General features: G+C 41.4%; 1 protein-coding gene across 2 annotated transcripts in view; it reads left to right on the forward strand.

Moving 5' to 3' along the window:
• The window catches only part of GRB7 (growth factor receptor bound protein 7), a 2,830,640-nt gene that overhangs the window by 2,233,819 nt on the left and 569,276 nt on the right, over nucleotides 1-27,545 (forward strand). For both annotated transcript variants that reach the window (XM_044072739.1, XM_044072740.1), the window contains one exon: nucleotides 4,802-4,958. In XM_044072739.1, the coding sequence (XP_043928674.1) occupies nucleotides 4,802-4,958 (157 nt within the window). The remainder of the gene's footprint in view (nucleotides 1-4,801; nucleotides 4,959-27,545) is intronic.

Consider the following 27,545-nt stretch of genomic DNA (forward strand, 5'->3'; position numbering starts at 1 on the left):
CATCCATGAACATGGTTGGGTTAATTTCTTGATAAATATTAAAATCTACAAAACATACGCTTAAGTTAACACCTGAAATGCATTAATTGGCAAACACTCTTTTTTTTTAATTGAAAGATTATACTTTGATAATCGCGTAATTTAGGATTTTGGAATTATAGGTACTATATATTCTTAATTTTGGTTAAATATGGGTGTGCAGTATTAAAGTATGCATTTTATAGCAGCTAAATATGGATATTTTATTCTTGCAGTCTGAACTGACTGCAGCATCTGCTGCTTCTAGTAGTTTGTTGTGATCTAGGTGGATTTGTGCCCCGGAGTGCACACACACACACACACACACACACACACACACACACACACACACACACACACACACACACACACACCACAGTTTGTAGACTGAGAAGCTCTGCACGTAAAGGTGAAGAACAACAGAGAAACAAATGTAGGCATCCTGTGATTCTATCCTTTTAGCAGCTTTGTCCAAGCTTTCTATGATGGTGCTTTTTCATGCTGGCAGGATAGCCTCCTTGTGGTGAGGAAGAAATGTTGAAGGCATACCTACTGTATCTGTAGGAGTTTGTAGGCTGGAGGGGAACCAAAGGCATGAGGCCCATTACTAATAAGGACCTGAATTAAGTTTGCTGAGCATATCTAAACAATCCTGTCTTGGTTTGTGATTTATTTATCTTTACTGTTAAAAAGAAGTGCGATTGCGAGCGACAGTGAGTGTGCGACATAAAGAAATTACAACTTTTATCTGGATTGTAGAACTTGCATGGTCAGAACAACTTTGCTGTACTTTATTATTTAGTTGTATATTCTGGTGTGATTTTTTTGTCATAGAAGTTGATTGAAGTTCTCTTTGAATTCTGCGGTTACTGATTTTGGTTATTCTTTTCTTTTGCAATATTGTATTCATTTGAAGCTGAATATGGATTCCTTAAATGAGTATGCAATTAAGATTTGCTAATGCACAAATATTATGTACAGTGTAATAAATGTCTATGCATTTTTAAAGGTAACAGATGACAATACTGGTGATCTGTGTTCCTCCAGTCAAAGACTGGATGGAATTTAGACTTGATGATGATTGCACTTGTGCAATTGGCATGGCTTGGAGAACTGTTCCATATATTAATGACTGGACTGGTGAAGTAAATGTTGGGCATAGAACAAATAGAACAGATTTAGGAAATGATGCATCTATTTTCTGCAAAGATCATTCAACCCCTATGAAACAAGAGGATGCCCCTGAGAACTTTGGAATTCTAGATGCAAGTATTCAGTAATCTGAGGATCCAGTTTGTTTAGAAGGAAACAAAAAATAAAGAAAGGAAGAAGTTCACAACAAATAACAAGGAAGAAAAAGAAACTGATTAACATATGTAAAGGGAATACATACTAAAAAGCACACTGCTTTATGTAACACACAGGTGACAGGGAATGATAATATTTTTCTATCAGAAAACCTTCAGTCTACAGAAAAAGGCATCATTTTTCCAACAGAAAAGGTAGAAAAAAGAGGCAAGGGGCAGATGAAAAGGAAGAAATCAAAATTGAACATGGAAGGACTGAAGAATATTACTGTAAAAAAAAAAAAAGAAGAGAAAGAGAGATGTTGACTGCATGTCTCAAGCTGTGGATTTACAACACCAGCTGGATGAGAATTTAATACACAATGAAAAAAGTGGGATTAATAAGACTAATGGTGATGATCTATCCTTTGTAACAATTGATAGAGCAGATATTACTGTATTAGAAGCTGACGATTCTTTAGAGGTGGCCAGCGAAGATATTCTTGTAATTGGAGATTCAATTATTAGAGTAACTCATACTTATATTTGCAGAGATGATAATGAACTTCGAATAGTGTTATGCTTGCCAGGAGCAAAAATAGAAGATGTGAGACAAGCCTTGGAATGCCTTAATGTAAGGAAGTATGGATCTGTTTTTATTCATGTTGGTACAAATGATGTCACCCACAAGGATTCTCTGATTGTTAGTCGGGAACTGACAGCCCTCCTAGATAGTATAGCTTGTACTGGTGTTAGGACATATTTTTCACAAATCACCTATAGAAAGGATAGTCAGGTCACTGTGAATGAAAAGATTTTTGGGGTAAGTGCCTACATGGAAAAATATCCTGTTTTAAAAAATGGAAATGTGTAGAGCATCCAAGCCTTGTTTTGGGCACACATGTTCAGACAGGATTATGTGCATTTGTCAAGATCAGGGAAGAGAATTTTTGCAGCAGATATTTTGCAATATTTGACAAACACTAGGCAGGATTTTTGCCAGGTTGAAAGTTTAACAGTTCACAGATAGCAACATTTGATGCATCTCTGATGGTTGTTAATGCCAGGTGCAAAGTTTTTTTATTGGAAAATTTGCTACGTTCCCACAAGATTGTTATTGTTTGTGAAACGTGGTTAAAGAACAATGACTGGAAACCAGTTCTGTCAAGGTATAAATGTTTTTACTATAATAGACATTCTAACAAAAAATCAGGTGGAGGTGTTATGATAGGGATTAAAGGTAGTTATGAGACCTGTGATAATTACATGTTCAGTGATAACACCAATACTATAGACTGTGTAACTGTGACAATATAGACAACCCTGGTACACATAATTGTTGGAGTGTATAGACCACCAAAGTCAAGTGCAGATGACCTACAGGAATTCATAGATTAGGCATACAACATCAGGGGGATATAGTTCCGTAAGAACAATATATCTGATTAATGCGAGAGATAAAAAATGTAAGAAATGGAAGAGAGGTCAAACTACAACTTTGAAAACTGAAATAAACAAGCTGGACAAACAGATTAAGCATAGTGTGAGACAAGATCAAGAAAAATTTGAAGCAAATTTATATAAAGATATTGGCGCATAATAGGAAACCTTTTATAGATACATAAGATGTGGAAGGAGTAAAGACACACAGACTGATAAACTGTGTGCAGATTCTAAAATTTTATTTCAGGCACAGATTACAGATATTTTTACAAAATCTTATACAAAACAGTTTGGCTCCACAAAAGGGGTGATAAGTCGTCCTGGTGACATCCAGGTAACCCCAGATACTGGAGTCAAATTAGATTATATTATAAAAGAACTTTGCAAACTGGATCCAAACAATGCGCAGGGAGGAGACGGAATTAGTAACAATGACCTGAGAACACTTCAGCAAGAACTTACAGTACCATTGTATCTTTTATTCACTAGATCATGTAAATATGGGGAGATTCCTCAGGACTGGAGACCTGCGCTTTTTAAACCTGTCTTTAAGGGAAAGGGGAGTAGGACAAACCCAGGGTCATGTAGACCCTTAAGTCTACTTTCATGCTGTGGAAAAATAATGGAAAAGATAATGTTGGATAAGTTATTGTCAGAACTGGATAGGTTGGGAACTGAAACCATATATCAGCAAGCATATGTTGAAAATAGATCTATTACCACCTGTAACATGATGTTCTATAACAGTATAATAACAGATATAAATGAAAAATTGTGCTGTGATGTAATTTATATAGATTTAACTTCAGCATTTGACAGGGTAATACACAAAACACTGATCAATAAATTAGTATAACTAGGTATTGATGTACTCTTGATAAGATGAATAGCTACATGGCTTACAAATAGAACATGGCAAGTATCATAAACTGGACAGGTGAAATCTTCGTTACAGTCAGGATGTCCCACAGAGCTCTGTCCTTGGCCCTTACTTGTTTAGATTGTTTCTTTCAGACCTAACTTTTTCATCTGAGGTGTTCTACAGTCTATATGCAGATGACCTGGAATTGGGTAAACTGATTACATGTGTTACTGATAAGGCATGTCTGCAAAATAACTTAACTAATTTTACCATTTGGGCACAGTATTTTAATATGCTGATAAGTGCATCAAAAACTAAGCATATGAGATTTGGGAGACATAAACTGAAAGGTGAATGTTCAATACAGCACACAGTGATTGAAACTGTAGACTCATTTAAGGACCTGGGTATATGGGTAGATTCAGCTATGAGTTTTTCTAATCTTATCAACCAATTGGTTAATGATAGTTATAGAACTATAGGTTGTATTAAATGATTTATATAGTCTAGGAAATCACAAACAATGATGTCATTGTTTGTTAGTTACATTAGACCCAGAGTTGAGTATGGAATAACAATATGGAAATCCTATAAGAAAACAAACATGAGTAAACTGGAAAGAGTACAACAGAAAGATACCAAGGGCATCCATGGATCTGAAAATTTAAGTTATTATGAAAGACTAAAGTATCTGAACTAGTACAGTGTCTCTTATAGATATTGAAGAGGAGATCTTATTCAGGTATATAGGGCATTTAGGGACAACTACCTGTGGGAATGTTTGGGGTTAACAAAAAGTACTAGAAAATCATCAGACAACCTATGTAGAAGATTCTATAGGAATGAGAAGTCTAATTGGTTCTCTGACAGAGTCTCTGATGCATGGAACAGACTACCAGATTACATTAAAGCAAGTTCTAGTTTATATCTTTTTAAGAACAGCCTGGATACTTATTATGGGTGCAAGTGTTTTGGTATATTGGCAGGCTAGATGAGCATTAATGCGCATGCTTGAAAAATGTGTATGTATGTATGTATATATATATATATATATATATATATATATATATATATATATATGTATGTAAATTAAGTAAATTCCTGACATCTGTGAATGCATCTGATAAAGTGGCCAATGAGTAAGGGGGATTTGGATGTGACAAAAATACAATAAAGCTCCATTTTCTTGCAGGTTATTAAAGTCTTCAGTGAAGATGGTGCATGTCGATCGCTGGAGGTCACAACAGGTGCAACAGCACGGGATGTGTGTGAAATGCTGGTTGAGAAAACTCACTCAATCCACGATGACAGCTGGTCCCTTATAGAACTGCACCCCCACATTGCGCTAGGTAATTCAGCCTTCAGTTATGATTTCTCAGTGTCTGCATTTATGAAAATTATATTTAAACTTCAGGAGTGATGAGCATAGCTTCTTTCCTCCTACTGCAGTTTTCTTATGCTGTTGTATATGTTGTCATGCACTGTTCTGTTGACCGTTTTCAGTACTGATCATTTTAATAAAAAAAATTTCTTGTTGTAGCTCCTTTCTGGACCTTTGCTTTGCTGCTGTATCCCTGAGGAGCATGTGAGTGAGCTTATAAAATGCAGTCACCTTAAGAACCCCAACAATAATACTGCACTGTGAAGCTGTTTTCAAACTCGCTCTGCTATTATTATAGTATTAGTTATCTCAAATACAGTGCTATGAGAATGATCACTGTAGGATGTGAAGTCATGCTCTGATGTAGATTGTTTTAGCTTTATAAAGATAGCCACCCGATCTGTGTGAATACATGGAAAGCATTGCACTAGTAACTGATATTTATGTAAATTTATAAAGTCAAGCTGGTTTACTGGCTTTTTCAGATACTGGGTTACTGTGATTCTTGGTAAAATTAGATATGAGGTCTGATAGTCGACAAATACTTTGCTGCCCCCTAGTGATTAAAACTGCTCAGTGCGTTACAAACATTATTATCAAGCATCACAGGCATAGGCAGGTGATTCTAGCAGAAGGGTAATTTTCTTTTGTTTTCTTGTACAGAATGCAACAAGATACCTGGTGGTATTCAGAAACATTTGCAGTACCATGACACAGTGCTGAATATCAATGATTTTGTAGAGAAATGTAACCTGTTGCTGCCTGGGTATGTAGTAGGATGTAATGTGGTATTAGTTTGCTTGCACTGTTTATTGCAACTGAAAAGGGTCTCTGGAGAAGTCCATCTTCTTATTTAACAGTAAATAAATAATATAGCAATAACCCACACCTGGGTGTGGGTAATGCTGGATTTACCCACGGTTGGCGTGGTTTGGTCCCGAGGGCGAAGCCCGAGGGACCAAACAAAGCCAACCGTGGGTAAATACAGCATTACCCACCAGAAGTGGTTATTGCTATTATACCATGACATTATTTAAGAAAAGAAACTATTACTTTTCTTAAATAATGGCATAGTATAATGCCTGTTTACTGCCCTTCCGCAGATGTCTGGCATCCGCGGCAGTTCTGATGTACTGCGCGCCTGTGCAGTACATCAGAGCTGTGGGCAAAAGCAACGGAGAAAGCAAGATCTCAGTTGCTTTTTTTTACTGTTTTCTCTATGTTAAATGGGTTTAACATAGCGAGACAGTTTTAAAATAAGCAATGGAGATGTCCGTTGCTTATTTTAAAACTGTCTCGCTATGTTAAACCCATTTAACATAGCGAGACAGGGTTTTAAAAGTAGAGTTATACTAATGGAAAAAAGTCTGGGCGACCGGACCTTTTTCCATTAGTATAACTCGATTTACAATGTGCACCAATCAGCGTGCACGTTTTGGGGGGGTCATGGTATAATAATAAATAAATAGTAGGAGCAGCCTAATGCCAGCATTCCAAGAAATGGACATGAATTAGAGCAGCTGCATTACTGGCAGCAGTTGCACTACTGAACTCTAGCAAACTGAATGCACTATGGTTAGTCATCTGACTAGTGTCACAAGACCAGTAAGTCAGCATGCCCAAGGCTGTACGTGTTCATGTACACAATAAAGTGCTTCATAGCTGCAACTTGAGTGAGCAGGCCACAGAGGGCCAGCAAAGCGCTACCTCAGTTCAGTAAAGATAGAGAATGGGAAATAGCAAGCAGAGGAGTATAAATACGTGTAACTTTAAGGAACAATAGCTGGGGAAGGAATGTAATATTTTGGGAGAGGACAGGTATCTGTGTTTTTTCAAGAAGAATGTTAGATGAGGAAGATGAGGAGTATGTATAGGAAGGAAGGAAAAAAAGGGAAGGTAATGGGTAGACTAACAAGCAGAAATGCAGTCAGAGAAGGACAGAGGTGGTGTGTACAGAAAAGGATGGGAACAGTGCAATGACACAAACATATAGAAGTACAATTGGTGATATGGGGGGACTGAACTAGAAACGGGGTATGGGGAGAGACACATGAGGAAGAGGAGTACCATGATGAAGGATAGAGTAGGCTACAGGAGATAGGCTATCTCACTGGGAGAGAGGAGACCCCACAAAGATATCAGTTAGCTGCATGTTTGATATCATGGGCAGGCTCTGACACTGGTGTCCAGATGGTTGCGTCTGGCCAGTTGTGTGACTCTATCAGCAACACCAGAAAGTTCTCAATGTACCAATACAGGAGTCTAACTGCAGGCATGCCTCTGACATCACTAGTAAACACACTTGATGCTGGGTAACCAGGGCAAATAGCTCTGACCACTCTCAGAAGAAGAATGTCTTCCCAATCCTATGAAATGCCCTTGGAGGACACCAGTAAGCCTTCCAAATCACCCTCTTCTAACGAGAGGCAGGTCTGGTGACCAAGAGCTACCACTGCCACTAACTAACCCTGTTGTTAGATCTGCTCCTTGTACTGCAACACAGCTAACCTAAAGGAGGAGGAGGAGGCACAAACAAAGACAGAATAAGTACAGCACATCAGTACATGTTTGTTACAAGTAGGGCAGCAACTACACAGTACAGCCAGGGACATAGTATACATATATACCCCACTGCCTGGTAGTATTTTCAATCTCCTTAGACAGGCATCTCTGAATTCTCACCCCTTGGCTGCTGTAAAAGTAAGAACGGACAGTTCAGTACGATGTGACCCTGTCAACACAGGACAAGAAAACAGGGACAATTCAATACAATGTGACCCTGTCAACACAGGGAAAGAAAATATGAACAATTCAGTACAATTTGACCCTGTCAACATAGGGCAAGAAAAAAGGGACAATTCAGTACAGTGTGACCCTGTCAACACAGGGCAAGAAAACAAACAGTAGCAAAAACAAATTCTTACTGTAAAATCTTGGCACACTTTTCTTAACCTGTTCCTGCTACTAGCAGAATGGATTAGAGTGGTGCCTCCAGAAGTTGCATTGCTTGCCAGAGTAAATGGTGCCAGTGGTAGCACTCACACTCCTCACCCTGGCAAACTGGTACTAGGCATCGCCCTTATATGACTGGCAATCATAATAATAGTCCCTGTATAGTAGATACTAAAAAAGATCTTGGTTTCCTTGGATATACAAGGATAAACCCTTTACCTGAAGAAGCAATGTCCACTCTATAGCTGTTCATAAGGATTGAAATGGTAGCCCCTTGCATGAGGACACACATTATGGCCATTGTATATCATTAGACAGCAACAGTGCATGACCAAAAGTATCACTAGGACAAACGTTTGGCATTACAAGGGTTCACAGTCTTCATGCATGAGCATTGTGTGCATGTCGCAGGTGCTAGCTTTTCCTGGGTGCGACTGCACAAAGCATAATGGCAGTGATCAAAAGAGAATTGCAGTAAGTTACTTCATTATCGTACTGACTGATCTGTGAGCACCGTTGTAGCATGGAAAAAGCTAAGTCACCTTACTGCAGAAGACCATATTAAAAAGAGCAACTATGGAACTGGAATTTAGTGGAGAAGACTTTATCCTGCAGTACAGACACGTGGTAATATACATCTTCACTGCACTGAGCAGACGTGGTGCATGGCAAGAACAGGGACAGCCAGGAAACTGTAGAATCTGTGAGATATCATTGCTAAAGGGCAAGACACTTAAATGAGTGTGGGAGAGTCACGGTGACTGAGAACATTGGACCAAGATGTTATAGGCAAATGCCCAGCTTTGGGGGTTTCACTATGGCACATAACAAAGCACTAAAGTATGACAGGTAATTATCAACCTGGTGGGAGTTAACTGTGACAGAACACATAGCACTAAGACATGGAAGCTAAGTGCCCACTTAGGAGGAAGCACACTGTGCTCTATGTATGTAAACTACAAAGCATACCGTGGACCCTGTACATAATTCAAGGCATAGCTATGTGTATAGAGGGAGGAAAGAGGCATAGGATGTAGTTAGCATTGTTGGTTTCTGCACAACAACAGCACAGATGCTACCACTGCACTTCTTCTCACAGTACTGTTATTTTGGAATAGGGTAGGGGATGGCCACAGTGTAATATTGGACAGCTGTGTGACCACTGAATGAAGGGATAGGGGCAGTGCTGAGATTTAACTGTCATCCAGAGACAGTTACACACACACACACACACACACACACACACACACACACACACACACACACACACACACACACACACATAGTGACTGTTATGTATAATACACAGATGTATACATCTTGTCATGGGTCCCAAGAGATCAGCAATGGGTGGAAACATTCACCACCCAGAAGACAGAGGTGTTAATTCTATCCCTATGCACCACACATGCCTTGTACGGCCTGGAAAAAAGGTAAAACTGACCAGGCTTCAAAGACCAAGTGCTGTAAGGAATGGTGCAGAACATCAGCACTTCAAATGACTATAGCAGGACAATAGTACAGGTATGTTGCAGGGTCACCGATATGATATGTCATGCCAAGACCAAGGTTAAAGACCTCACCAGGGACAGGTTCACAACAGGAAGTGGACTATCAACCCAGAAATGACTCGCAGAAGTGGAAGAGTTCCTCATAACTTTGTTTGGAGCAGATGAATGAACCATCATACCTGCCAGTGGCTTGGATATGGAATTGGTCTGGTGACAAGTGCCAACTCTCTGTAGATGATATGCCACATTAGTAATGGCAGGTACCTTTCGAGTTGTAACCCACATCTGAGAAGAGGTTATTCTTCTGAACACCTATGCATATCTGTTTTCTGGGCTCTCTAAGAATGTAAATGCGACAGATTGCACCACATCGTATGCATGTGCTCATACACTATTCACATAGTTGGCCTGTATCAGTATGTGTGTCAAGGGTTGGGGAGAGAAACATGTATTCCAGCACTGCTTATCCTTATGTTTTCATAAGCTTCACTGGTGGAAGATCCAGCACAAGATGGCACATGCTTGATGTCAGCAAGAGACTTCTGCCTGATAATGATGGCAGTGTGCACATCATATGCCACAGTGGCAGTGACAACAACACTAACATTGGAGGACACAAACAGTACCTACATATGAGGCAATCATGGCCTAACCTGTGGCACAACCTTTGTTTGGAGTTGGACATCCTGTCATTGTAAGCCTTATGCAGGCCCAATAGAGTCACCACCAAGTATGGTGTCTTATCAGCCACACTGCCACTGATATGTACACACCCATCATATGGGAATGGTTGGCCATGACTTTGACTCTGGGACTTTCCATTACAAGGGCACCATACTTGGCATCAATCAGCAGATCAACCAATCAGTGATGCATACACACAACATGGTAGATATGGTGCACATACTCTGTGGCCTGTGTAAGGACAGGCAACAGCTGTGTATGCTTTGAGTCAACCTACAGCACATGGTGACATATGTAGGGACGTGAAACAAACACAGCAGATAAGATCATCAGTAGACAACATGGCATCTGTATTTGCATCTAAGAAGTATTTAGCAAATACCCTCCATTGTGCCTTTGCAGGCCATGGTCATGCAATGGTCTAAATGCATGATCTTACAGGCTGGTCTTACACAAGTAGTGCACACTATTTCCATGGTAATGGCAGCCACCACTTGTCATTGCTGTGGCTGTCAATGTTCATCCGGCTCCATTTCTGGGATGTCTCACCAGGTTAGCCACCATGGTTCATGGAGTTACACTCCTCTTGCTGGCCATCAAAATGCCATGTCTAGCCAGGGTTGTCATTGGTCTCATGGATGCTATCGATCTCTCAGCTCTCAGCTTGGAGAGATTCATCAGATTTCCCATACACGTACAAAACTTGCAACACCATCTCTCATGAAGAATCTATCCAGCCCTGATACTGCAGGGCTACATGGATACAGTAAGTAACAGGGAAGCTCAACCCTGAAACTTGAGGGTATACAGCATTTACATCCTATGCCCCTTACCCCAGTAATAGTTATGCTGCTACCTGTCTCTGTCCTGTTCCACCTGCGTAAATGATGATGAATGTGACTTGTGCATGTGGACAGGGTAATGTCTGAAGCACAACACGGCCAGTGAATGCAACATAACATATAGCTTGGGTATGTAAATGCTTGCATTAGTTTTAAACTGTGCTATCTTTATCATAGTTCATATCTGTGGACTAGGTGCCACCTCTTTGCTAGTGGTACAACAAATTGCACCCACCTCTGGCTTTTTTGGGTGCCACTACGACTGGTTTGTGTAATGCTTCTGACTTCTCCTTCACTGTTTCAACAGGTCTGGCAGGCAGTACTGCAATATTTGCAAGTTGTAGCTACTTTCATAGTACCACACTGTGTATAATATCGCACATACCAGAAATAGCTGACTGTAGTTTTTGGCAGTGTAAAGTTGTACATCACTAGATGTATCCACACAGCAGATGTATGCCTTCAGGAGTCTGAATAAATGCTTGACTATGCTCTGTATCTGTGGATGTATGGTGTTTCTTTGCTAACTCCTCCATGATGTGGGGATTTCAGATGGGGGGGGGGGGTCAACATTCACTCCTCCTCCTCTAAACCATTACTCTGCATGTATTCACATAATTTCCATTTTTTGTATGTAATTTGCTTCTACCCTTTTCTAAATATCCCACTTTCAGTTCTTTTATCTGTGGATTTTAGAATGGATATTCAACAGAATATCAAGGACAAAGGAAAAGATGAGTACTTATACTAATTGATAGAGAAAATAGTAAAAGAAAAAGGAAAAAAAATAATAGTTGTAGATTTGTGGTAGGAAAGATAGGGAAGAGAGACTGGATAAGCAATTTACAAGGAAACAATGGGAGGACATATGTGTGTCTCCCAAATATGCAACAATGTCTAGAAGATTTAGGATTTTTGCTTGGAAGTGTTTGCATAACCATTTTTATACCCCAAACAGACTCCCAAGAATTTTTCCTCGGGTAGATGCCAAATATTAGAGGTGGGTTGGGGAAGAAAGAGGTAACTGGGAACACATATTTTAGGTATATAATGAGTTGGCAGACTTTAAAAATTCTGTATAGAGTACTCTGTCAGAAATATTGGGTGGGCAAATGGTTGTAACTAAAGAAGTGATTTTTGAGCTGGCATACAGGATCTGAATTGCCTAGACATGGTAAGGTCTTGTTAAGTTTAATTCTGGAGTCTGCCAAAAAAGCAGCTCCCATTTCTGACCACTTTTAGGTCCCCCATATACATTCTTACTATTGCAAACTAAGTTCTAGTCCCCATCTATAAGTAATATTTCCTTCTGAAATCTGATTATTTCTTTCAAATTTTCTTAAGCTCCATAACAGCAATTTTATGTGAAATATAAATACATGCCAGCATAATCCTCCTCTCTTGCCAGTAACCACTTACTACCACAACTTTATCATTATCTTTTGTCCCCTCTTATTCCACCATTGGAGCTCTTCTAATTATATGTACCTAATTTTCCTTTGTCCCTGATATTCTGCTTAATATCCATCCTGATACATCTCCTGTAGCATTGTTATTTGCACTCTTCATTCCTTAATATAATTCAATATTCTTACCTTCTTGTTTATACTTGTGAGACTTTCACTTTCATAGGTTCATAGGTTCATAGGTTCATAGGTTCATACTAGGCTATCTGCCCGAGGGCATTTACAAGCCTAGCCCATAGTTTTGTGGCTTACGCCACCCCTTTAGTATGGGGAACTATACCCATTATTTTGCTGTGCCTCTGTTGAGCAGTGACACTGAGGTAATCCCTGGGGTATATCTGCGATCTCCCATCCATTGGTCAAGATTTCTCTTGAACAAGGCCAGCGAGGTGCTCTGCCTCACATATACCGGGATTTTATTCCACAGCATAGGGAGTCTTTGGGTGATGAATCTATCCCTCCAGCGCGTCCTATTAATAGCCGTGTCGAGGTTTAAGTCTCCGCCCTTGTGGCTCTGACGGATCTAGATTTTTGAGGTGAAGCATATTCATCAAATCTGGGTTTGACATGGCCTTGTATGTTAGGCAAAGGTCACCTCTGAGCAGCGGTGGCGACTGAATAGAGCTGGAGTTCTTTCAGTCGGGCAGCATAGGACAGATGTTTGAGACCCTTTATCCTTTTGGTGAGGAACTTTTGTGGCCTCTCCAGCTGCTGCAAGTGTCGGGTCAGATACATTCCGAATGGGGCATTGTACTCAGTCATTGGTCTGATGAGCGATGAGTATAGGGAGACTATGACCTCCCTTGATCTAGATGAGAATCCCTTCATGATAAGGTGGGCAATGTAGAAGGTCTTCCTAACTACTTTAGCTACATGGGTGTCGAATGACAGACTACTATCAACCTGGGTCCCCAGGTCCCTGATAACTTCTTCTATGCTCAGTGGATTGCCACCTATTTGGTAGCTAGGGGTAACCTTGTTTTTCCCGAAGGGTATGACTATGCATTTTTTGGCATTTAACTTTAGGCCATGACTCTGGCACCAGTTATCCGTTTCTGTGAGACCCTTCTGAAGGATATCTGTGTCAGATGTGTTTTCTACTATGGCGCCCAGTTTGCAGTCATCTGCAAACTTTGTCAGCCATAACCCTCCTGTGTTTGCTTGTACTTCGGAAAAGTAGATGCCAAACAAGAGTGGACCCAGGACTGAGCCCTGTGGTACACCACTTGTGACAGGCTTTGAGTCTGACATGGCGCCAGCAACTCTGACCCTGTGGGTTCTGTCACTCAGCCAGTTTGCAACCCATCTTGTGATGTATGGGTTAACATTTAAGCTGATGAGTTTTTCAATGATACCCGAGTGGGGTATTGTATCGAAGGCCTTCGCCAGATCGAGGTAGGCTGTATGGACTGCCTTTCCCTCATCAATGGCTTTGGTGACTGTTTCGTAAAAGTCAACCAAGTTTAGAAGGCATGATCTGCCTTTGACAAAGCCAAACTGGGATGGATCCAAAGTCTGCAAATTCCCTATGTCTTTATTTATGAGGTCCATTATGATCCTCTCCATGGCTTTGCAGATAAGGCTTGTCAAGCTAATGGGCCGGTAATTTCCAGGGTCGGTGGAGGCACCGCCTTTGTGAAGTGGGACCACAGTTGCAGTGCGCCACTCCTGGAGTGCATCCAGAGGTAAGACTATGATTAAACAGCTGTCCTAGCTGTGGGTTTAATTCCTCATTGAGTTCGTGGAGCACACAGCCGGGGACACCATCAGGTCCCATGGATGCTGTGTTTTTTGCTTTGGAGAGAGCAGTTCTCACTTGGGCGTTGGAGATGTTTGGGGGGCTGCAATCGCTTGGTATAGATATCTCTCCTTTTGGGGGGGAGCGGGGGGGAGTTTGCACTGAACCTGTCAGCCAGTATGTTGGCAATGTCTGTAGGATCAGTAATCTTCACATCATTTTGAACTAGTTCTGAGCATATCTGGGAGGTTCCTCCCAGGTTTCTAACATAGCTAAAGAAGGCCTTATGATTGTCTTTTGAGTCTTTAGCTATTTTTCTCTATTTCCAAACTAATATGGATAGTGTATTCATTATGATAAGTTATTATACCTACCTATTATATATGTCAGCTTTTTAAAATATATTTTTCTAGTTTTTATGTTACACACACTCCTTAGTGTTTGGTAAGTTGATCCTTCATACAATTGTTTCTTGTCATCTCCATTTGAACCTATGTCACATTTTAGAAGACTTTTTGTTTTAATGAAAAGCTTAAAAAAATACAAGCACATCCAGAACACCCCTATAACGTATTAACTTAAAACAAATGAACAGAACTATGTACATCTTCAAATAAGACGTTTAATCTGCCTAATAGGAACAGTTGTCCGAAATTGACAGCTGCACCCACATGCATAACCTAAGCTAAAATTAAGGTTATCCATGCTAAAGAACATGTTACAGCTTGTGCTCCTACTAACACTAATTGCTGTTTGTCATTGACTTATTATTATTCCCCTCCCAGATGTGAAAAACAGCTTGTATGCTTTCAGAAAACATGAACTTTTAGCCTTAAGAAAAAATGAACTGGTTATCTTAAAATAAAAGTAAATTGTAAAGTGTTCTCCTAAATGCATTGAGGTCTTTAGGTACCAGGAAAACTGCTTATACTCACTTCCAATAATTTCAAACTTTTTTACTAAGCTGCTTACCCTTGTACCTTTTATTTTTATGTTTTTCTCAGCAAACAATGTCCAGAGCTTTCAAGATTTATTGGCTGGATCTGTATTCAGCTTGTCTTCATGGAGACATTAGAAAAGAATATACCAGTACCTCCAGCTACAGACTTCTCATCTCACACGTAACATTTATTTGCAAAAGGAAAACGTTTCACCACATCCACAGTGTGCTCTCATTTCTGCAGCACACATGCCAACACAAGACATTTGTTACTAGATTAAGCCCAGGTCATTAATCCAGACATTCACCTATGCAAAAGCAAGAGAAAACACCTCAACTTTACACGTATTATCAGTGAAGTTTTACATCCCATCCCAACAGCAAAATTTTGCAACACATTAACTTGAACATGCTTTTGTCCAGCTTTTCTTCTCTTTTTACATTGTTATGCTTATGTTTATTAAAAAGAAAAAATAAAATTATTCTTTGTTTTACTATTTTATCACATACAGTGGTCACTTTAAATGCTTTACTGTGTAACATGCAGTTTATATCATGAACTGTTTTATTCAAATACTGTTAAGAACAAAAATTGTTTTACTTACACTTTTTTGTTTCATGTTTTTTCCCTGTTAGCGTCCTTCCAAACATTAATGACACAAAGTGGGTTTTTTGCCATTCAGTCTTCCACAAGTTTAACAAAGTTCAACTGAAGTCCAGTCTTTCTCAGCCACCTTTTCCTTGTAAAATCATACTTCACAAATGTGATTGATGCTTTATTCACAAATTTCTTAATTTTCATCTCCATCTCTCAACCCCAGACTCCAGTTCAAGTCCAAGGTATTTCCAATTCTTTGAGTCAACTCCTGTGCTTTTTTCTGTCCCTCAAGCATTTTCTTTTAGAGCATTTGAAAAAGTTTCACTGTCAAAGTCTCTGTGTGGGCTTTGTCAGAAAAATGAGAAGCAGAATCCACTTCTGTTTAATGAATTACTTTTTGTTGTACTTACTTTTGTATTTCCTCCTTAGCCTGTTTCTGCATTAAAAAAAAGACTTTGATCCTCCAGGAAAAAAATATTATGACCACTGGATACGGACTCCTTGAACCTCACATTGTCTCTTTTGGGATTCCCTGATTGCCAGGATAAATTTGCTTCTCTTCTGTCTGGTGTACAGTGAATAACTATTTTCCGCAAACACTGTACTGTCTCCAATTTTTAATATTTTGCCCTTCTGCCACAGTTTTGTCAGGATCAACACTTTCTGCTGGTAAGATATTAGTCTGTCTTGAAGAAAACATATATAGCTTAGTGAGGATTGTATGAAGAACTGGATTTGCGGATTCTGTGATCAGGTGTAATGGTCTAGGATGGACATGTGCATGTTGTGATTCCTGTTTACTAGTTCAATGTCAACATTAAGAGGTCCATGAATATCTCTGCCAGTACTTTTGTTTTAATACAATGTCACTTTCAAGTGTTGGAATTGCATTAGAGCTTGTATAAGTAGAACATTCCATATAATCTACACTGGAGTTAGTAATATATCATCTGGGGAACAAAATCTGCAAACCTTTGCAAAGAGAAATAGAGATTTTGTGTAGAATCATTCAAACCAAATATATTAGTAGTATTGATAAGAATGTAAGCCTAATAAATGCCTAGATGAAGTCTGCATACTGTTTAGTCACTACCTTTACATCAGGGTGCATGTGTTAATGAGCATATTATCCTATGCCTGCCCTGCTTAATTAAGTAGGTATATAACAGAGCTCACTCAGCAACATGTATAGATTACATGCAATGTTGCTGTTAGGTTTTGATGTCCTTCAAGGATGCATCTGCAGTCATAACATATGGGTTGTCCTGCCTCAGGCAGCCCTTCGGTCGGCCGGATTCCAAAGTCTGGGTCTGGCCTCGGCTGATGTCGCACTTTCCCCGACGTCAGAGCGTCTGGGATATAAAAGCATCAGCCGACGCCATTTTCCTCGGTCTTTCTTGCCGCGCGGTGCCCGAAGCAGAAGCTGTTCGCAAGTGCCGGTCGGTCAGATCCAGTGATTTCAGCTACCAAAGACTTCGAAAAAAGCTAAGTACCTCATTGGGGACTCTTTCTTGCCTCAGCCGATGTCAGACAAAGTAAATAATTGTTTAACTTGTGGGAAACAAATACCTCATAAGGACTTCCACTCTTACTGCCTTCCTTGCTTAGGCCCAGACCACGACGTATCGGCCTGTTTAGCCTGTGCCTCCTTCAACCGACGAACTCTTAGACGTCGGTCGGAGTTTGCAGAGGAATTTTTTGGAGCCGCTTTTGCTTATAAAATGCCGTCGGAGACTCCGACTTCGCATATGGTCAAAAAACGCAAGGAAAAGGACCGACACTCGCAGCCCGTGGTTTCGGCTGAAACCACGGCTAGGCCTACCGCGAGTGTCTTGGTTTCGGCCGAAACCGAGTCCTCTGTGATTCCTTCTTCCGAAACCATACTTCCGACCACCGAGGCCCGAGAGGCCCCGGCTGAGTCGGCTTCAGAACCACCTACCGAAGCTAGTGTTCAGGAATTGTCCGACACCATACCTTTGGACATTTCTACCCCTGCACGTGGGGCAGCTAGGCCCCCTGCTTCCATGTCCATTAAGGCCTTTTCAAGGGCTAAAGCTGCCAAACTTTCAAAAGCTTTGCCTACCAAATCTACCTCCCAGAGGCCTTCCTCTAGTTCACAGATCCTCAGCCTTGCTGAGGACCTTATTTCCTTAATTAGGGATTCACAACCTCACCCAGACAGGACCTCTCAACCTCCTCCAGACAAAAGGCCCAGGACTGACCCCTCTGATCCACTTCTCCTCAGATGATTTCACGGATGGATCTGAGTTGTCAGACCACCAGGAAGGGGCTTACTCACCTTATGAGGATTCAGATGCAGAGGAATCTATCCCTTCGGCCTCCCCTCCTGAAGAGTTTTCCTTTGGTGAGACTCTACACTCCATGAGAGAGCATTTTCAATGGCAAAGTCAGGATTTCTCTGATTCTAGAAAAAGATTAAGGACCTTTTTGCATTTGCCTCAGCATAGGCCCTTAGCTATACCTCCTGTTCTGAATGTAATTGATGATGTGTACAATGATGTCAGTACAGCCCCTGATACTCTCCCTCCGGCCCCTGTCAAACCTGACAGATACTACAGGGTCCCGGATTCTCATTTCCATTTGTATAAAGCCCATTCTGCAGACCCAGAAACTATTTCTCAGGGCCCTAAAGGGGTTGCGGCCGCTACTGCCAAAAATCCTCTACCCTCTGACAGAGAGTCTAGAGCTTTAGAGAGATGGGGAAAGAAGGTGTATACTTCTGCAACTCTTTCTTTCAGGGCATTAAACTGTCAATTTCATATGATACAGTACCAGGAGTATTTGTTAGATGAACTGAATAAGAAACTTTCTTCTCCTGAACCCCTAGACCGTAAATCCCTTCAGGATTTGGTACACAACTCACAACAGGTTAGTAATCATTTCTTAAAATGTGGCTATGATGCACTGGAGGCTTCATTTAGATCAGCTATGACTGGGGCAGTTATTCGTAGGCATGCCTGGCTGAAGGAGCAATCTTTGCCAGACCATGTCAAAGCTAAACTCCTGGATGCTCCAATGGAGAAACAAAATTTATTTGGCTCCTCTGCTCAGGAGATCTTAAAAAAGGTTGAAGAAAAGGCAAAATCTGTGCAAACAGTTAAAGATTTCCTGCAAGTTCAACCACCGAGATTCAGCAGAAACTGGCCTACTAAGAATTGGTCCTTTCCCGACTTGGACAGAGCCCAGAGAGGCAGGAACAGGCACCCTAGAGGCAGAGGTCATTCGAAGAGCTCCTACAGAGGCCGTCAGTGGCAGCCTGCCAACCAGAGGAGTAGTGCAACAGCAACAACAACAACTACTACACCAGGACAGGGTCAATGACTTAACTCTGATTCCGCCTACCAGGGATCAACTAGAAGCACCCTTGGGCGGAAAGCTGGCTTTATTCTCAAAAAACTGGCATTATATCACAAAGGATACATGGACACTGCAAATAATAGACAAAGGATACAGGTTCCACTTTCACACTTTGCCAAAAAGAGGCGGAATGCCAAACCTTCCACCAAATCAGAGGGCAGAGGCTTTAAAACAAATCAGCAATTTACTTCAGATGAAAGCTATAGAAAAGGTACCATGTTCAGAACAAGGCCAAGGATTTTATTCCAGACTATTCCTTGTACCAAGAAAGGAAAATCAATGGAGGCCTATTCTCGACCTGTCCGCACTGAACACTTTTCTCATTGTGCCAAAATTCAAAATGCTGACCCTACATCAACTTCTTCCCATGTTGGGCAAGGAGTCTTGGCTGGCGACGTGACTCTAGATCTCAAGGAGGCATACCTGCACGTCCCTATTCGACCAAACTGCAGAAGACACCTCAGATTTCTTGCAGGATCAGAGCATTATCAATTCTCAGCATTGCCCTTTGGCTTATCTACTGCGCCCAGAGTATTCACAAAATGCCTGGCATCAGTAATTGCACATTGCAGACTACAGGGAATTCAAATTTACCCATACCTGGACGACTGCCTAATACAAGCGGACAACAAGGAAAATTTGATAAAGGACTTGGCCTATGCCATACACCTGCTACAGACCTTGGGATACACAGTCAACATCCAAAAGTCAAGACTAGTACCATCCCAAAGGATAACCTTTTGGGTGCAGATCTGGACACAACCACCCAAATGGCCTTTCTCACAGAAGAAAAACAAAAACAACTTCCAGATTACTTCATGATTCTAACAAGACAAACTCAGCTTACTGCAAGGAAAATCCTGCAGGCCCTGGGTTACATGGCATCCTGCATAATTCTAATACCGCATGCCAGGCTGCATATGAGGAAATTACAATGGTACCTCCGGAGTGTATGGTCTCAGCACAGTCACAGTTTAGAAACCATGATACCAATCATTCCATGCCTTCAAAAGGAATTCCTGTGGTGGGCTCAGGCCTGCCAGTCCAACAGAGGGTTGCCTTTCAACAAACCAAAACCAAGGCAGACCATCACCACGGACGCCTCAGACCGAGGATGGGGAGCACATATGGAGGAAAAATGTATCCAAGGCCTATGGCCTCAAGGACAGCTAAACATGCACATAAACCAAAAGGAAATGCTGGCAGTGAGGCATGCAATCGAGGCATTCAAACCCTTCCTCCAACAAGGACACCTGCTAATAAGGACAGACAACACCACGGTCATGTGGTACATAAACAAGCAGGGAGGCACACATTCCTACCCTCTATGCCGGATGGCTATGAATCTGTGGGAACTATGCCTGAATCTCAATATCCAACTACAGGCCCAATTCGTGCCAGGGAAAGAAAATGCACTGGCGGACAGCTTAAGCAGAACTACCATGGATACACACGAATGGATGCTGCACCCAGACATCTTCCAAATCATAGCAAAGACATGGGGAATGCCGGAGATAGATTTGTTCGCCTCCCCACTCAACAATCAACTGAAGACATTCTGCTCAAGGACATACCACCCACAAGCTTGGAGGGTGGACTCTCTCTTTCAGCTGGAAAGCCCTAACAGTATATGCCTTCCCACCTCTCCCATTGATGTACAAGGTTCTACTGAAGATCAGGGAGGAACAGCCAAAAGTGATACTAATAGCTCTGGACTGGCCAAGACAACACTGGTATCCATTATTGAGAAGCATGTCTCAGGCAAAATCATGGCCTCTCCCCCTATGGCCTCTTCTTCTGACGCAGAACAATTTCAAGACCCTGCATCCCAACTTGAAAACATTGCAGCTAACTGCCTGGAAAATTCCTTAAATCCCAATAAAACTGTTTTATCTCAGAGGGTGAAGGACATTATCCTGGAGGCTCGCAGGCCTTCCACAAGGAAGACATACTCAGCTAAATGGAAGAGATTTCTCATTTGGAGCACATCAAAGGGCACAGATGTCACAGTGGCAAACCTAACACATATCCTAGAATACTTAGCAGAATTGTTCCACAATGGCCTGTCCTATTCTTCCATTAAGATTCATGCTTCAGCAATTTCAGCAGAATACAATGTGGATCCACCTATCTTCTCACACCCTCTCCTCAGACAATTTCTGAGAGGGATCAAAAATATTAAACCTCCAAGAAGACCCCCTCTACCTGCCTGAGATCTCAACTTTGTGCTGGAGAAACTGACACTACCTCCTTTTGAACCAGCAGCATCAGCGGATCTACAGTTTCTATCTTGGAAAACTGCATTCCTTCTGGCAATCACTTCAGCAAGAAGAGTATCTGAGTTACAAGCATTAATGGCAGTGCAGCCTTTTCTTATTTTCCACCAGGACAGGGTGTCACTAAGAACCAATCCTACTTTTATGCCAAAGGTGGTATCTAGGTTATCCTTGAACCAAACTATTCACTTGCCTACGTTCTTCCCTAATCCACAGAATAGAGGGGAAAAACTTTTGCACACCCTGGATATACACAGACAACTACGCTACTACTTGGACAGAACAAAAACTAACAGAAAAACTGACCAACTTTTTGTAGCATATGCAACTGGGGTGCAAGGAAGAGCAATTTCCAAACAGACAATTTCAAAATGAATAGGAAATTGCATTCGCTTTTGCTACTCCTTTCATGGAAAGACAGTTCCTGAAAATATCAGGCCCCACTCCACAAGGGCCATGACCACCACTACAGCCTTCTTACGGGGGGGTGGCTACCAAGGACATTTTAGAAGCTGCTATTTGGAGCTCCGTGCATACATTTGCCAAGCATTATAATCTACCTTTATACTCTAGATCCAGAGCAGGGTTTGCAACTGCAGTCCTGCAGGGGATCTTAACTACACCATCCTTTTCTTAGTACCTCCTCCCCCAGATTGGCTATGGTATTCTACCCATATGTTATGACTGCAGATGCATCCTTGAAGGACATAGTACAGTTTTGTACCTACCATAAATGTAGATGTCTGATAGGTATGCATCTGCAGTCAGGATTACCCTCCCTCCTTCCCCTCTGTGGTATTCCTAGGGTGCTTACCCCTCTTTTAGCTAGCTGGGGGAATCTATTATGGTGTATTTGTTTGTTTATACATGTATATAATTTGCAAATGTTTGGAACTTTTCAGCATTTATCCAAATTTAGCCTTCCTAGAGGGCACCTGGCATCTGGGGCAAGAAAAAGTGAGGAAAATGGCGTCGGCTGATGCTTTTATACCCCAGACGCTCTGACGTCGGGGAAAGTGCGACATCAGCCGAGGCCAGACCCAGACTTTGGAATCCGGCCGACCGAAGGGCTGCCTGAGGCAGGACAACCCATATGTTATGACTGCAGTTGCATACCTATCGGACATCTACATTTATGGTAGGTACAAAACTGTACTTTTCCAGTTTTCTTTAGAAGTTTCATTGTAGAATCCATGTCCAAAGGGGAAAAAAAAGCTCAGAAATTAGTTTATATTCACTGAAGAAGGCAGAGCTGTATGGTAGTTTAATTTAGACATGGCTCAGTAATGCGGCTGATGTAGCTGGTATATTCAGATGTGGGTAATGCCTGAATGTGGACTGTATATCTTGGAAATCATGCTACCTAAATGCCATACTGTGTATATCCTTTCATAGCAAATTCCTTACTTTTAGCTGGTCTGTCTGCACACAAGGATGGCTTTTGTCTGTGATTGTTCTGAGTGCTTTAGCACCTACTAGAAAGAGAAAGGGTTGGAATGTTCTGAGGACAGACATTTTTTCAGGGGGTAGTCCTTTTCCTTTTAAGGGATAGACAGACCTTATGATTTACAACAGACATAAGCAAAATATAGGGAACTGTTTATGTGGGTTAGAGTAACAAAAAAGCGAGGTAACACATACAGTAGGATGCCTTTGTAGGCTGGTGTTTCAGTGGTGGTAAGGGTATGGAAGCAAGGTAGTATGGCATGACCAAAAAGTCCATCCTCTTCACTTGCAGTTTAACAGCACCTGGCAATGCAGCTCTTTCTTCCACTCCCCAAGATGGATTAAACTTGCACATTAGTGAGTGTAACAATGGGTTGTTTGCTGAAGGACACTAGAGTGTCTACAGTCAACAGGTGCTGGGGAGCCAGAAAAATGAAAAAAAAAAGATAGCCATTTAATTTTACATGCAAGGCCTGAAGAGTAGTGTATTACCACAAAAACTGTTAAATATATCAGTCTGGCATAGAAAAATGTTAGTGTTTATTGCCCTAGTCTTGCCACATAGCAATCCAGGAATAAGCTCCATCTCAATCTTTCTATCTCATTTACAGTCAGATGGATCTGTTGTATCAGCACTATCTTGACCCTTGAATTCTCAAGATGAATTATTGATGCTTGCATTTTCAGGGTATCAACAAGGAAATTAACATTGTAAGGTAGGGTATGCATCATTTGCATATTGATGCTTCTGTTAAATCCCTGGTGTTAAAACACACCTGTGCTGACATATATGAGCCCACTGGCCACTTCACATTGTATTGCATCTCAAGTGATTTTATAGTTGCTCTCATTAAGAATATTCAGGTAATTACTGTACTATTGACTATTACCCAGATGTAAAAAAGAAATGAACAACGTGTTAAACTATGTACAGTCTTTCTCCTACCTCACTTTTTTTATCACAGGAGCAAATGCTCCCACTAAGCGGATGAGCAGTATTGCTTTCCTTCACTCCTGATTTCTTTTAATTGTGACTATCCCTTCCCCAACAGCATTTCTAATATCTCACTGAAATACGTCAACCCAGCCAATATCAGCTACAGTGGTTTCCAGAGGATCCTCCAACAGTAACAAAAACCTTGTCATACTGTCCAGTTATCAACAGGTTAATAAAAGATAGATCCAGTTAAATAGATGGTTACTGATGCTTTTTTGTTCCTCATTTTCACTTGCCCCTTCCCCCCTAACAAATGCTTCCTGTGTAAACACTGACTTGTTCAATTCATTGCTGTTACAGCAGAGTTAGAGCAGTGTTCTTCCAGTATGGATAGCTCATCTGTAAAGAAGCATGTTGCAAAGAGTCCTCCAGTTTCTTAGATGTCTCTTGGACCAGTCTCTGCCTCTGTAACATTTTAAAAAAAGTAGTTTAATTGGCATTCAAGTGAAGCTCCGGGAAGTTACAAGAGCAATCGATGTTATGCTTGTGGGTATGCGAGCCATCCCACACATTCAGCATAGACAGTGCTTGTTGGTCTTGCAAATCTTCTAGTGGCTGGTTTGGATCCAGGTAAGTTTTGGGTGCCCCTGACAAAAAAAAATCTTGAGACCCACTGGATAGTGTAATTTAAGTCTGAGGCCCATCTACCTACATTTATGGATTACGGGCAGGAAGCTGTTTGGTCTAGGCCTTGTGTTTTCTGAATAGTCATTGTTGTAAATACTCTCTGGCCCCCTACTTTGATGACTTTATTGAACATTTAGTGTAAGTATAAAAACGGTTCTTTCTGTTGATATGATTGCATTTTAATTGCTATTTATTTTTTTCTGCTTTTTTGTAGTTGGCCCTGGCATGAACAGCTTTGTCTGCTTTGTTTGGATTTCCACTGCCTGTGTGGATGTCTATTCCCTTAATTGTTTCTTCAAGTAGCCAACCAAGTCTGTTTTCTCTACCCTTTCTGGCATCCCTGCAAATCTAATTTTTTCTCCCTGAGATTGGTCCCTCAGTTCTTTCATCTTAATTTTCAGATCTTTTTGGATGGCTTCATACTTAGTCACTTTTCCTTTTTTTTCTTGACATGAACCATTGGAGCCCTGACAGCTCATCAGAGCTCCTCCTCAAGGCTTCTTCAACCTCCTCTAGCCATGTGTCTTTTTTACTTGTTCTTCTAAACACGTTATCTCTGCACATCTTGAATGTTGCTGGTCGGTTTGTTCTGTTCGACAGGTTGTCATGCAGTCTGGCTGATCATGATGTTTCTCTTCATTCTCATCTAAGAATTTTTTTTACCCTTGTGTTTTTTCTTTCTTGATGAAATCCACCAGATAATGTCTCTTATTATTCAAACTTTTCTGTGGGTTTAAGCTAATGTAATCCAGCCAGATATTCTAAACAGCTCTGTTTTATGGAAAGGAGTAGCCTCAGCCTTGTGTTCGGCACATTACCATACTGCACGTCCCCACAAAAGGAACATTTTTACTTTATTCTCTAACCCTGTCCCTCATGGAGACATGAGCACATATGCCCCTTTGTCCAAACATACATCTTCCACATACCATGACAGATGTTACAGCAGCAGCGTTAGTTGGGTAGAAATCATTATCCCTCTCCCACTGGAAGGGCACAACCATCTTCTCTGCATGCACTACCACACTTCTGAACCACTAGTCAAACTCACATCACCTGAGTTGTAGTTGGGGCTTTATCACTATGCCACTGGTGCAGCCTATCTAAGCTCATTCCTTGAAGTACAGCATTGATGCCTAGCTTCATGGACACTGTGCCTTTTTACTTTCACTTTTTGGAAGCACTTGCACAGTGAATGCATGAAGGTGTGCTCTTAGTATATTGCTTGCCCATCATGCATGTGTATTTATATCTGTGTATGTCTTATCTGAAAAAGTTAAATGGTCTAACATCTGACTTGAACTATACTTATGACACTAATTGGTAATCCACTTTCTTAATTTCTCCAAGTCTTAAGGTTTCTAATACCTAGAAGAAATGGACCCAGTTCAAAGTATGATTAAAGTTCATGAAATTAGTATTGTTTCAATCTTTGATGTTAGCCAACAGTCCTCTTTGCAGCACCCAAATTGTGCCTAGTAATGACTCTTTCTGAAATTTGTACAGCATTATATGTATCAGTAATATATCTAAGTATGATTGTAAATTCTTTTTTAAAGGATCCATTGCTCCTACTACTGTTAGGACTGTCTGGGTATCCTCCTTCCACATTGACCTCATTCCTGCCTGCAAATCCTAGTATGTTATGACTTTCTCTCTCTCTCTCTGTGAACACAAGACACTGTAGTCACTGGGTGTAGCAGTTTCAATGATCAATGCTACTTTTGTTTTCTTTTCATGGACTACTATATCTCGATGTTCATGGTGTTACACTGCTACAGTCATCACACTTGGGTTATCTGCCGTCAGGCGGGTCCCGCAGTCGGCCCGAGTTCCAAAGTCTTGGTCCAGCGTCGGTTGCTGTCGCTTCTTCCCTGACGTCAGTGCAACAGGGGTATAAAAGAGGCAGCCGACGCCATTTTCTTCAGTCTTTCTTGCCGCGCGGTGCCCAAAGCAGAAGCAGTTCGCAAGTGCCGCTCGGCCGACTCCTGAGATTTTCAAATCGAATTTCAGACCGAAGTCTTCAATAAAGCTAAGTACCCCGTTGGGGAACCTTTTTTTGCCTAAGTCCGATGTCAGAAAAAGTTAATAATTGCATTTCTTGTGGGAAGCAAATACCTCATAAGGATTTTCATTCTTATTGTATCCCTTGCCTAGGCCCAGACCACGACGTCACAGGTTGTCGGTTTTGTGCTAGGTTTAACAAACAAACTATTAAACGTCGGTTTGATTTCGCCCGACATTATTTTGGTAGAAAATTTAATTATACCATGCAGTCGGAGCAACCGACGACCGGGATGCATAAAAAGCGCAAAGATAAGGACAGGCAGCCGAGACCCAAACCAGACACCGAGGCCTCTTCCTGGCCAGTCGCCGGGTCTCCGGTTTTCAGTGAGGTGCCTATGCAGCCCCTGACGACTGCTGATTTAGAACCCCAGCCTGCATCCGACTCCCAAGCGGAGATTGCAGGGCCTCCAGAGCCTTTATCTTTAGGCCCTTACGACTCCATGGCTGATGGGGATTCCGGTGCAGTTGAAAGGCCGTCAGTTGCTGAAGGTGTCTTAAGACTGACTACACTTACTATTAAATCCTTTGCAAAACTGAAAACTCCATTAAAAGTAAGGAAGCCTGTACAGCAGTCTCGAGTGCAAAGCCCCATGCCTAAGAAACAGATGCTTAAGATGGCCGAAGACTTAATTACCCTAATCAGGGGTTCCCATCCCCCACCTGACAAAAGGCCTAGACAGGAGGAGGACTACGCTTCCTCTGACCGGGTTTCCATTACCTCAGATTCTTCTGAGGAACAGGAGTACTCTTTTCCCCCTTATGAAGACTCTGATGCTGAAGAGTCTATTCCTTCAGCATCTCCCCCAGAAGACTACTCTTTTGGGGAAACTTTACATACCATGAGGGAACATTTCCACTGGGAAGGCCAGGATTACTCTGATTCTAAGAAAAGGCTCCGAGAGTTCCTCTTACTACCCCAGCACAGACCCCTTGCTATTCCACCTGTGTTAGACATTGTGGATGATGTTTATTCAGAATCTAGCCTTAACCCAGATTCATTACCTCCTGCACCAGCCAAACCAGACAGATACTA

This window comes from Protopterus annectens, chromosome 5.part0 (genome assembly GCF_019279795.1).
Source record: "Protopterus annectens isolate FY-2018-M chromosome 5.part0, PAN1.0, whole genome shotgun sequence".
In the NCBI taxonomy this organism is placed as follows: Eukaryota; Metazoa; Chordata; order Ceratodontiformes; family Protopteridae; genus Protopterus; species Protopterus annectens.